We start from the raw sequence: 12,500 nt of genomic DNA, 5'->3' as shown, positions 1-12,500 counted from the left end.
ATGCCATTTTTGTACAAGCTAATATGATTCTTTAGGGTCTTAATTAAAAGTTTGCAATATACTTTATTTAAAAAATCTCATTAGTATTGTAAGAAAACACTCATTTTACCTGGTCAAAAACAGCTCTGTTTTCAGCACGGCGTTTAAGTGCATGTGTCTTTAAATGATAATGAGCTTTGCTCACCCCGCCCCTCTGTTCTGTGCGCACACCGTTTATAACACAATAACCATAACGCGTTATTCATTATAAACCTGGGATTATAAATTATATTGAGAACGTCGTACATAGAAAACATGCCGTAATGGACTCTGAGTGTAAACAGCCGCATTCATCGTGAAGCGTGCAGCGATTTGCAAAGATTAATATAAATAATAATATAAAGGTTAATAAAACGTTACACTAACTTCTTCTGAAGGAGCAGCAGGAACACAAATAGTTGGTACCGATCCTTTTTTCAGGAGCAGCTTCTTAGCAAAACCAGCTTTATAACGTTGCTGACCCTCGTTTGTAAAGCAGTCTGGTGTGTGAAATGATTCGCGCAAATATGAAAGCATTGCTGTTGATCGTGGGGAATATTTCCTTCGAAAACCAACTCAGCCACTGCGTCTTCAGCGGTTCGGATTTAGGAACATCATAATGATGCTGTGTTCGTTATTACACCCAAGAACAGAACACCACAATCGTTTAGACACCATTCTGCTCATAGACAGTGCTCAGCGTATCAACAATGACGTGCGGACTATGATGACAGACAGCTCGCTCATGAGCGAGGGCGGGTCTGTGTTGAAACGCTGTTGTCAATCAACAATCGTTGGAGGGGCGTCGATTTTGTGACGTCACAAAATCAAACGGCTTGATTTGAGATGGGGAAAACATATAAGAAGATTTAAAAAAAACACTGGATGGATATTTATCATTTTATGATGGTTGTGTACAGGCACTGCCAACACACATTTCAGTACAATCAACTTGTAAAAGTGCATGTACCATTGTATGACCCCTTTAAGCTGGCTATGATTAAACCACTTGTTAAAAAAACACAACTTGATCCTACAGAATTAGTCAATTACAGGCCGATCTCGAATCTACCTTTTCTGTCAAAGATACTAGAAAAGGCAGTGTCTTCACAACTATGTTCCTTTTTAGAAAGAAATAATATCTGGAGGATTTCCAGTCAGGATTTAGACTGTACCGTATTACTGAGACTGCTCTCATTAGTCACAAATTATTTGCTCTTATCATACGATCTTGGTTGTATCTCCCTATTAGTGTTACTCGATCTTAGTGCTGCATTTGACACTATCGACCACAACATTCTTTTAAATAGACTAGAAAACTATGTTGGCATTAGTGGAATTGCATTAGCATGGTTTAAATCATACTTATCTGACCGTTATCAGTTTGTAGCAGTAAATGAAGAGATGTCTTATCTATCACAAGTTCAGTATGGCATACCACAAGGCTCAGTACTAGGACCGCTGCTGTTCACTCTGTACATGCTACCATTAGGAGATATCATTAGGAAACATGGCATTAGTTTTCACTGTTATGCTGACGATACTCAGCTCTATATTTCTTCACGCCCCGACGAAACTTAGTTTGATGACTAGTAATTTCCTACTAATTAATTCAGAAAAAAACAGAGTTTCTAATTGGACCAAAAATATCCTCACGTAATAGTCTAGAATACTGTCTAACACTTGATGGCTGCTCTTAACGCATTACATTCCTTCACGTCAATTGCGATCTCAAAATTCCGGCCAGTTGATAATACTTAGAATATCAAATTTCACTGCCGGCGGTAGATCCTTCTCCTATTTAGCACCAAAACTCTGGAACAGTCTTCCATCTTCGACACTCTGTCAGTTCAAAGCTAGACTAAAAACTAGTGCTGTCAGTTAAATGCGTCATTAACGGCGTTAACGCAAACCCATTTTAACGGTGTACATTTTTTTATCGCGAGAATAACATTCTTTTTGGCCTAGTAAACTTTGTAGTTTTTTTCACATGCTGTTGCAACAACTAGTAACGTTAGAAAAACTACAACACAACACCGGATCTAGCTAGACCGGAAACAAAACAACAGGCACGCCGCACACACTTGTTTGGGCTTGCGAGCCAGCCGAAGAGTATTAATGCGATTAATCGCGATTAAATATTTTAATCGTTTGACAGCACTACTAAAAACACATATCTTCAACCTGGCATACACATAGAACATTATACATTCCTATAATTGAAATCAGTTAAAAGAACACGACCACAACGCATGATGTAGTCAGCCGGATCCGGGCCGTATCCAGATCAGATGGAGGACCTGCGCCTAGACACGACCACAACGCATGATGTAGTCAGCCGGATCCGGGCCGTATCCAGATCAGATGGAGGACCTGCGCCTAGACACGACCACAACACATGATGTAGTCAGCCGGATCCGGGCCGTATCCAGATCAGATGGAGGACCTGCGCCTAGACACGACCACAACACATGATGTAGTCAGCCGGATCCAGGCCGTATGCAGATCAGATGGAGGACCTGCGCCTAGACACGACCACAACGCATGATGTAGTCAGCCGGATCCGGGCCGTATCCAGATCAGATGGAGGACCTGCGCCTAGACACGACCACAACGCATGATGTAGTCAGCCGGATCCGGGCCGTATCCAGATCAGATGAAAGACCTGCGCCTAGACACGACCACAACGCATGATGTAGTCAGCCAGATCCGGGCCGTATCCAGATCAGATGGAGGACCTGCGCCTAGACACGACCACAACGCATGATGTGGTCAGCCGGATCCGGGCCGTATCCAGATCAGATGGAGGACCTGCGCCTAGACACGACCACAACGCATGATGTAGTCAGCCGGATCCAGGCCGTAAGCAGATCAGATGGAGGACCTGCGCCTAGACACGACCACAACACATGATGTAGTCAGCCGGATCCGGGCCGTATCCAGATCAGATGGAGGACCTGCGCCTAGACACGACCACAACACATGATGTAGTCAGCCGGATCCGGGCCGTATCCAGATCAGATGGAGGACCTGCTCCTAGACACGACCACAACGCATGATGTAGTCAGCAGTATCCGGGCCGTACCCAGATCAGATGGAGGACCTGCGCCTAGACACGACCACAACTCATGATGTAGTCAGCCGGATCCGGGCCGTATCCAGATCAGATGGAAGACCTGCGCCTAGACACGACCACAACATATGATGTAGTCAGCCGGATCCAGGCCGTATCCAGATCAGATGGAGGACCTGCGCCTAGACACGACCACAACACATGATGTAGTCAGCCGGATCCGGGCCGTATCCAGATCAGATGGAGGACCTGCTCCTAGACACGACCACAACGCATGATGTAGTCAGCAGTATCCGGGCCGTACCCAGATCAGATGGAGGACCTGCGCCTAGACACGACCACAACTCATGATGTAGTCAGCCGGATCCGGGCCGTATCCAGATCAGATGGAAGACCTGCGCCTAGACACGACCACAACATATGATGTAGTCAGCCGGATCCAGGCCGTATCCAGATCAGATGGAGGACCTGTGCCTAGACACGACCACAACACATGATGTAGTCAGCCGGATCCGGGCCGTAACCAGATCAGATGGAGGACCTGCGTCTAGACACGACCACAACACATTTAAGTGTGTACTTTTAAATGATCGGATTCAAACTGAAAACAAATATTCTCTGTTTAAGTAATTTGTATACAACCAACAAGATGTCCAGCTTCTCAAACGCTTCCTAATTATTTTTAATTTGACCAAGCCCACGCGCGCAAAAGAGATTCACATGCAAATCTCCACATGGAACGCGAACGCGCTCGTTACCTCAAAAACAAAGCACGAAAAAACTTCACAAGTCTCTGCTTTTCGTCGAGTTTGAAAGACGCGCCGTGAGCTTACATTGGATTTACCTCAGAAGAAGAACGCGATTTGAAGACAAGAAAGATGTAAGGTAAGAAATTCTTACATATTAGTTTGGTATTGTTGCATAAATTTGTTGCTAGATATATGGTGAATATTATAATATTTAGACCCGTGTTTACTGTTACTGTGTTTGTGGATGTCTGCTCAAACGTAGATATATATATGGTAACCGTAATGTTTCATATTTTGGAGCGCGATCGCGTTTGAATGTATCATATTTTGGAACGCGATCGCGTTTGAAAAGCAAAACGCACCAAACGGCTTCATGTTTTTACTATTATCTCATTTCATATCATCATAACGAATGGAAACATTTGAAGTAACATGATAATCAATATATTTTTCTCTAGCTTAGTTGTTACTGAAATCTTTTGGAAGATTTACAGGCTGCTATAGGTTATTGTTATTATTATTTTATGCAGCACTGCGCATAGCCTATGCCTACAAGGCACAACAAACCTGGTGTTCATTATATTATACAGCGGGGAAAATAAGTATTGAACACGTCATCATTTTTCTCATTAAATTTATTTACAAAGGTGCTATTGACATGAAATTTTCACCAGATGTTGATAACAACCCAAGGAATCCATACATACAAAGAAACCAAAACAAATAAGTTCAGACATTAAGTTATGTGTAATAATGTGAAATGACACAGGGAAAAAGTATTGAACACATGAAGAAAGGAAGGTGCAAAAAGGCATGGAAAGCCAAGACAACAGCTTAAAACTATTAGTAATTAAAAAGCAATCCAGCCCCCTGTCAGTGGAAATTAATAACAGCTGGTTCAGTCCCAAATGATGGCCTACAAAAAGGTCTCATTGCCAAGGTGTCACACAAGACACATCTCATGATGGGTAAAAGCAAAGAGCTGTCTCAAGACCTTCGCAATCTAATTGTTGCAAAACATAATGATGGCATTGGTTATAGGCGCCATTCTAAGCTTCTAAATTTTTCAGTGAGCACTTTTGGGGCCATAATACGGAAGTGGAAAGACAATCATTTCACCATAAATTTGCTTCGACCAGTGCTCCTCGCAAGATTTCTGACAGAGGAGTGAAAAGAATAATCAGAAGAGTTTTCCAAGAGCCAACACCAAGTTGTATGGCGTTTTTAGGGTAATGTGCAATGCCATTTCTCCTCCAAACATGGTGTGTATTATGGCATCCAAACAGTTCAATTTTGCTCTCATGTGACCACACTATATTCTCCCAGTATTTCACTGGCTTTTCCAAATGTTGTGCAGCAAACTTTAAATAAGCTTCACCATGCTTTTTTTCAGTAATGGAGTCTTGCGTGGTGAGCGTGCAGACAGGCCATGGCGGTGGAGTGCATTACTTACTGTTTTCTTTGAGACAACAGTACCTGCTATCTGCAGGTCTTTTTGAAGCTCTCCACAAGTGATCCTTGGCTCTTGGACAGCTCTTCTGATTATTCTTTTCACTCCTCTATCAGAAATCTTGCGAGGAGCACTGGTCGAGGCAAATTTATGGTCAAATGATTGTCTTTCCACTTCCGTATTATGGCTCTAAAAGTGCTCATTGGACCATTCAGAAGCTTAGAATGGCGCCTATAACCAATGCCATAATTATGTTTTGCAACAATTAGATTGCGAAGGTCTTGAGACAGCTCTTTGCTTTTACCCATCATGAGATGTGTCTTGTGTGACACCTTGGCAATGAGACCTTTTTGTAGACCATCCGTTGGGACTGAACCAGCAGTTATTAATTTGCACGGACAGGGGGCTGGATTGCTTTTTAATTACTAATAGTTTTAAGCTGTTGTCTTGGCTTTCCATGCCTTTTTGCACCTTCCTTTCTTCATGTGTTCAATACTTTTTCCCTGTGTCATTTCACATTATTACACATAACTTAATATCTGAACTTATTTGTTTTGGTTTCTTTGTATGTATGGATTCCTTGGGTTGTTATCAACATCTGGTGAAATTTTTTTGTCAATAGCACCTTTGGAAATATATTTAATGAGAAAAATGGTGACGTGTTCAATACTTATTTTCCCCACTGTATATTGTTGGAAACATTTGTGTGTGTGTGTATTCTGTGAATTTTAAAAAGCAATTTTAACCAGAAAAATCCAAATTTATTCCCAAAATCGTGCAGGCCTTTCTCTTGATATCAGTATGTTCACTTTTTTTTTTTTTTTTTCAGGGCCCAGATGCCACTGAGTCCTGCTGACTTCAACATTCACATGAGTCTCTGTACACGAACATGGTAAAGTGGAAATCAAACACCTTGGAAATGAAAGGTATGAACAATGTTTTTAGGAATGGCACAAAGGTCTCTGTCTTTGGATCATTTTTTTCAATAAGTGCTTTTTTGTCATTTGTTTTGTATCTTTGGATTATGTTGTGTTGTAAATAAATCAAAACAATCAAAAAACCATTCTTTTTTAAATCTCCTCATTCTTTGTGCAAGGTTGCTCAGAATGATAGGGCCTGATAGCTCCTAATAGGGCCGTTAGGGGAGGGTCTTTGTCTTTCTCAGGTGTGAAAAGCTTACATATTAATGACGTGATCACACCTCCTCTCATAAAGCTTTATCACACAAAACACGTCGTACAAATTTTAAATCAATATATTGTCTTACCAGAATGAGCAGTCAGGGTGATTTTCACATAGTTTTGGAGCAAATATTCTAGGCTACGTGATACAATTTTCAAAAGTCTTGTGAAGAAATAATCAGTATGGGTTTCATGGCCTTATTTCAGTGAGAATTTTTTTTGTATTTCCACAAACCACGCATAAATGTCATTATCTCAAAACCACAAAATTTTACATACATGCTGCTGATATATTATTGTAGCAGAGTTTGTGCTGAATACAGTGTAATTAGACTTTAGCCATGAAAATGTCACAAGTAACAGAAATAACCAGAAATGTCAGAGCATGTCAGAACACCTCCAGGGCCCAGTAAACACCTCAGACCCCAGAGGGTTAAATGAATATTAGGCTGCATAAATTAGGTCCAGATCAGATGGAGGACCTGCGCCTAGACACGACCACAACGCATGATGTAGTCAGCCGGATCCGGGCCGTATCCAGACCAGATGGAGGACCTGCGCCTAGACACGACCACAACGCATGCCTGAAGTGTCAGCAGAGATTGTGTCAACCAGACTCTCCCTGTGAAGGCCTCATCGACACGACAGCCATCGGCACTAATCCTCAACAAACTCGTCTCCATACCGGCGTGACTCCGATCTTCAACCAGATGGAACTGGATAATATTCTGAATATTCTGATCCAATCTGACTTCTGACCTGTAATGCTGCCTGAATAATAATCACACACTGTTCGTTCATTGGCCAGAGGAGAACTGAGCGACTGAGTCTGGTTTCTCCCAAGGTTTATTCTCCATTCTGCCCTGATGGAGTTTTCGTTCCTTTTTCCACCTTGTTTCACCTTTGTTGCCATTGGCTTGCTTAGTTAGGGACATTTCATTTAATATTCAACATCTATAATTCAATGTTAGGCTGCATATAGATTAGGCCAGCCGGAACAGGGAACACTTCCCATAAATCCTGATGTACTCGTTACATCAAAATAAGAATGGCGTCTACGCTAATATTAGTCTCTCTGTCTACCCGAGGTTTACCGCAGTCCACCGGACCGAGGCCGTATCCAGATCTGATGAAGGACCTGCGCCTGGACATGATGACAACGCAGTCCTGAAGTGTCAACTAGTCTCTCCGTTTCCTGAAGTGAGGTAGACCCTGGCTGTATGGTTCTAAGTGTCTTAAGTGTTGATGTTTGAGCCTCTCCTGCCTGAGATGAACTCCAGCTGTTGGTGATCACCCGCTCTGGATCAGGGCATTACTAACGCTTGGCCCTCGGCCCGATGGAAACACCTCGGCCACAGGAAGCATCAGCACGCTCTGGGCCGACAGTGGAAACATGGGTATCAGGGCTTCATCATCATTAGTGCTTCCCTTTCTCACAGCTTTCAGACATTATGGAAGTGCAGATATTTTCGCATAGATACAAAGTTCACAGAATAGGCAAGTCATTTATAACTCTAAAACAATCTGAGTATTAACATGATTTATGTCTTGTGGTCATACTATTGAAACGGCAAGTATTTCAACATATATTTTATGGTAATTAGCATTAAAGGCCCTGATATACTCACAGCAAAGTTCTTTTTCGTTCTTTATTTAGGGGTAAAAAAAAGAATACCTCTACAGTGACATACTGTTAGCAAACATCCTGAGGCCGTTCACGATGCTGAGAGCGACATTTAGATGAATATGTAATATGTGCTGCGCTTTCCTCTCAATAACAACATAAACACAACAAAAAGCAAAAAAGAAAAACAGCGGTTCAGAAAGCATCTGATTGTAGCAATGTGGATATTTTTGTACCACCTCTGCAATTCAGCGCCCCAGTCACATCACGCTTAGGCCTCTTTATACAGCACTTTATACAACAGATCGCTTTAAACCATTAAATATGAAAAACAGCTTTACAGTATTAAACATGAAAAACGGTGTCTTTCAGTGAGAATTACAGCTTCAGTTTCTGCTATAAAGCGTCTCTCAGTGAGATCATGTTTTACTGGCATCTGACCTCGATGAACTCACTGAACCGGAGAAGATTTACACCTCAAAGAAGGCGGAGCCCCAGAGCCAAACCCACCTGTTACATCATCACCACTGACCAACGGCGGTTTACCAGCTGGAGCAAACATTTCCTGTTCATTTTGGAACTTACGAAACAAACTTCAAACAAATTAGTTTTGGCCTGATGTCACACCAGTTCATTCTTCGATTTCACTTGAAGTATATCGGGCCTTAAGTTACAAATGCTGAAACTGAACTTCACTAACACAGAACCAGTAATATAACCGTAAGTCTTAATCATAAATTAAAAAAAAAAAAAAAAGATTAATTGAATGGCCATTTAAATGGTAATTTTTCCAGATAAAATCACTAGACTCCACATCACATCTTAATGAGAATAAAAGTCGAGTTACCTGTGGGTCAGCGGGCCGATGGCTCGGTTCGGCCACACTGCCGTTAGAGAAGGCTTCTGAGCGCGGCGGTACAGCGGGCGGCTGCTTCGGCATCACCGCGGCCTGAGGAGAACCCTGAACATTCCTCCTGTGCCGCTCGTCCGCCTGCAACACAACAGCTGTCAGGGTCAAACAAACCTTCAGTCAAACAAACCTTCAGTCAAACAAACCTTCAGAGTCAAACCTTCAGTCAAACAAACCTTCAGAGTCAAACCTTCAGTCAAACAAACCTTCAGAGTCAAACAAACCTTCAGTCAAGCAAACCTTCAGTCAAACAAACCTTGAGTCAAACAAACCTTCAGAGTCAAACAAACCTTCAGTCAAACAAACCTTCAGTCAAACAAACATTCAGAGTCAAACCTTCAGTGTCAAACAAACTTTCAATCAGGCAAATCTTCAGTCAAACAAACATTCAGAGTCAAACAAACCTTCAGTCAAGCAAACCTTCAGTCAAACAAAACTTCAGTCAAACCTTCAGTCAAACAAACCTTCAGTCAAACAAACCTTCAGTCAAACAAACCTTCAATCAAACATACCTTCAAAGTCAAACAAACCTTCAGTTAAACAAACCTTCAGTCAAACAAACCTTCAGAGTCAAACAAACCTTCAGTCAAACAAACATTCAGAGTCAAACAAATCTTCAGTCAAACAAACCTTCAAAGTCAAACCTTCAGTGTCAAACAAACTTTCAGTCAGGCAAATCTTCAGTCAAACAAACATTCAGTGTCAAACAAACCTTCAGTCAAGCAAACCTTCAGTCAAACAAAACTTCAGTCAAACCTTCAGAGTCAAACCTTCAGTCAAACAAACCTTCAGTCAAACAAACCTTCAGTCACGCAAACCTTCAGTCAAACCTTCAGAGTCAAACCTTCAGTCAAACAAACCTTCAGAGTCAAACCTTCAGTCAAACAAATCTTCAGTCAAACAAACCTTCAGTCAAACCTTCAGTCAAACAAACCTTCAGTCAAGCAAACCTTCTTCAGTCAAACAAACCTTCAGTCAAACAAAACCTTCAGTCAAACAAACCTTCAGATTAAAACAAACCTTCAGTCAAACAAACCTTCAGTCAAACAAACCTTCAGTCAAACAAACCTTCAAAGTCAAACCTTCAGTGTCAAACAAACTTTCAGTCAGGCAAATCTTCAGTCAAACAAACCTTCAGAGTCAAACAAACCTTCAGTCAAACCTTCAGTCAAACAAACCTTCAGTCAAACAAACCTTCAGAGTCAAACTCCGTGTCTTTCAAACTTTCAGTGTCAAACAAACTTTCAGTCAGGCAAATCTTCAGTCAAACAAACATTCAGAGTCAAACAAACCTTCAGTCAAGCAAACCTTCAGTCAAACAAACCTTCAGTCAAACAAACCTTCAAAGTCAAACCTTCAGAGTCAAACAAACCTTCAGTCAAACAAACCTTCAGTCAAACAAACCTTCAGTCAAACAAACCTCCAAAGTCAAACCTTCAGAGTCAACAAACCTTCAGTCAAACAAACCTTCAGTCAAACAAACATTCAGAGTCAAACCTTCAGTGTCAAACAAACTTTCAGTCAGGCAAATCTTCAGTCAAACACACATTCAGAGTCAAACAAACCTTCAGTCAAGCAAACCTTCAGTCAAACAAAACTTCAGTCAAACCTTCAGTCAAACAAACCTTCAGTCAAACAAACCTTCAGTCAAACAAAACTTCAATCAAACATACCTTCAAAGTCAAACAAACCTTCAGTTAAACAAACCTTCAGTCAAACAAACCTTCAGAGTCAAACAAACCTTCAGTCAAACAAACCTTCAAAGTCAAACCTTCAGTGTCAAACAAACTTTCAGTCAGGCAAATCTTCAGTCAAACAAACATTCAGAGTCAAACAAACCTTCAGTCAAGCAAACCTTCAGTCAAGCAAACCTTCAGTCAAACAAAACTTCAGTCAAACCTTCAGAGTCAAACCTTCAGTCAAACAAATCTTCAGTCAAACAAACATTCAGAGTCAAACAAATCTTCAGTCAAACAAACCTTCAAAGTCAAACCTTCAGTGTCAAACAAACTTTCAGTCAGGCAAATCTTCAGTCAAACAAACATTCAGAGTCAAACAAACCTTCAGTCAAGCAAACCTTCAGTCAAGCAAACCTTCAGTCAAGCAAACCTTCAGTCAAACAAAACTTCAGTCAAACCTTCAGAGTCAAACAAACCTTCAGTCAAACAAACCTTCAGTCAAGCAAACCTTCAGTCAAACCTTCAGAGTCAAACCTTCAGTCAAACAAACCTTCAGAGTCAAACCTTCAGTCAAACAAATCTTCAGTCAAACAAACCTTCAGTCAAACCTTCAGTCAAACAAACCTTCAGTCAAGCAAACCTTCTTCAGTCAAACAAACCTTCAGTCAAACAAAACCTTCAGTCAAACAAACCTTCAGAGTAAAACAAACCTTCAGATTAAAACAAACATTCAGTCAAACAAACCTTCAGTCAAACAAACCTTCAAAGTCAAACCTTCAGTGTCAAACAAACTTTCAGTCAGGCAAATCTTCAGTCAAACAAACCTTCAGAGTCAAACAAACCTTCAGTCAAACCTTCAGTCAAACTTTCAGTCAAACAAACCTTCAGTCAAACAAACATTCAGAGTCAAACCTTCAGTGTCAAACAAACTTTCAGTCAGGCAAATCTTCAGTCAAACAAACATTCAGAGTCAAACAAACCTTCAGTCAAGCAAACCTTCAGTCAAACAAAACTTCAGTCAAACAAACCTTCAGTCAAACAAACCTTCAGTCAAACAAACCTTCAATCAAACATACCTTCAAAGTCAAACAAACCTTCAGTTAAACAAACCTTCAGTCAAACAACCTTCAGAGTCAAACAAACCTTCAGTCAAACAAACATTCAGAGTCAAACAAATCTTCAGTCAAACAAACCTTCAAAGTCAAACCTTCAGTGTCAAACAAACTTTCAGTCAGGCAAACCTTCAGTCAAACAAACCTTCAGTCAAGCAAACCTTCAGTCAAGCAAACCTTCAGTCAAACAAACCTTCAGTCAAACAAACCTTCAGTCAAGCAAACCTTCAGTCAAACCTTCAGAGTCAAACCTTCAGTCAAACAAACCTTCAGAGTCAAACCTTCAGTCAAACAAATCTTCAGTCAAACAAACCTTCAGTCAAACCTTCAGTCAAACAAACCTTCAGTCAAGCAAACCTTCTTCAGTCAAACAAACCTTCAGTCAAACAAACCTTCAGTTAAACAAACCTTCAGTCAAACAACCTTCAGAGTCAAACAAACCTTCAGTCAAACAAACATTCAGTCAAACAAATCTTCAGTCAAACAAACCTTCAAAGTCAAACCTTCAGTGTCAAACAAACTTTCAGTCAGGCAAACCTTCAGTCAAACAAACATTCAGAGTCAAACAAACCTTCAGTCAAGCAAACCTTCAGTCAAACAAACCTTCAGTCAAACAAACCTTCAGTCAAGCAAACCTTCAGTCAAACCTTCAGAGTCAAACCTTCAGTCAAACAAATCTTCAGTCAAACAAACCTTCAGTCAAA

At 41.0% G+C, this 12,500-nt stretch overlaps 1 protein-coding gene across 3 annotated transcripts in view; it reads right to left on the bottom strand.

Moving 5' to 3' along the window:
* LOC308692078 (mitogen-activated protein kinase kinase kinase kinase 4-like) overlaps positions 1-12,500 on the bottom strand; it is a 114,063-nt gene that overhangs the window by 34,950 nt on the left and 66,613 nt on the right. For all 3 annotated transcript variants that reach the window (XR_014030297.1, XM_081367785.1, XM_081367786.1), the window contains exon 15: positions 8,943-9,086. Coding sequence is in view for 2 of the 3 variants with exons in the window: in XM_081367785.1 (XP_081223911.1) it covers positions 8,943-9,086 (144 nt within the window). In the remaining variant the exon portion in view is untranslated. The remainder of the gene's footprint in view (positions 1-8,942; positions 9,087-12,500) is intronic.

Source organism: Scardinius erythrophthalmus (assembly GCF_964197995.2).
Source record: "Scardinius erythrophthalmus genome assembly, chromosome: 6".
NCBI classification, from domain to species: Eukaryota; Metazoa; Chordata; class Actinopteri; order Cypriniformes; family Leuciscidae; genus Scardinius; species Scardinius erythrophthalmus.
This window is presented reverse-complemented; position numbering and strand designations above follow the sequence as displayed.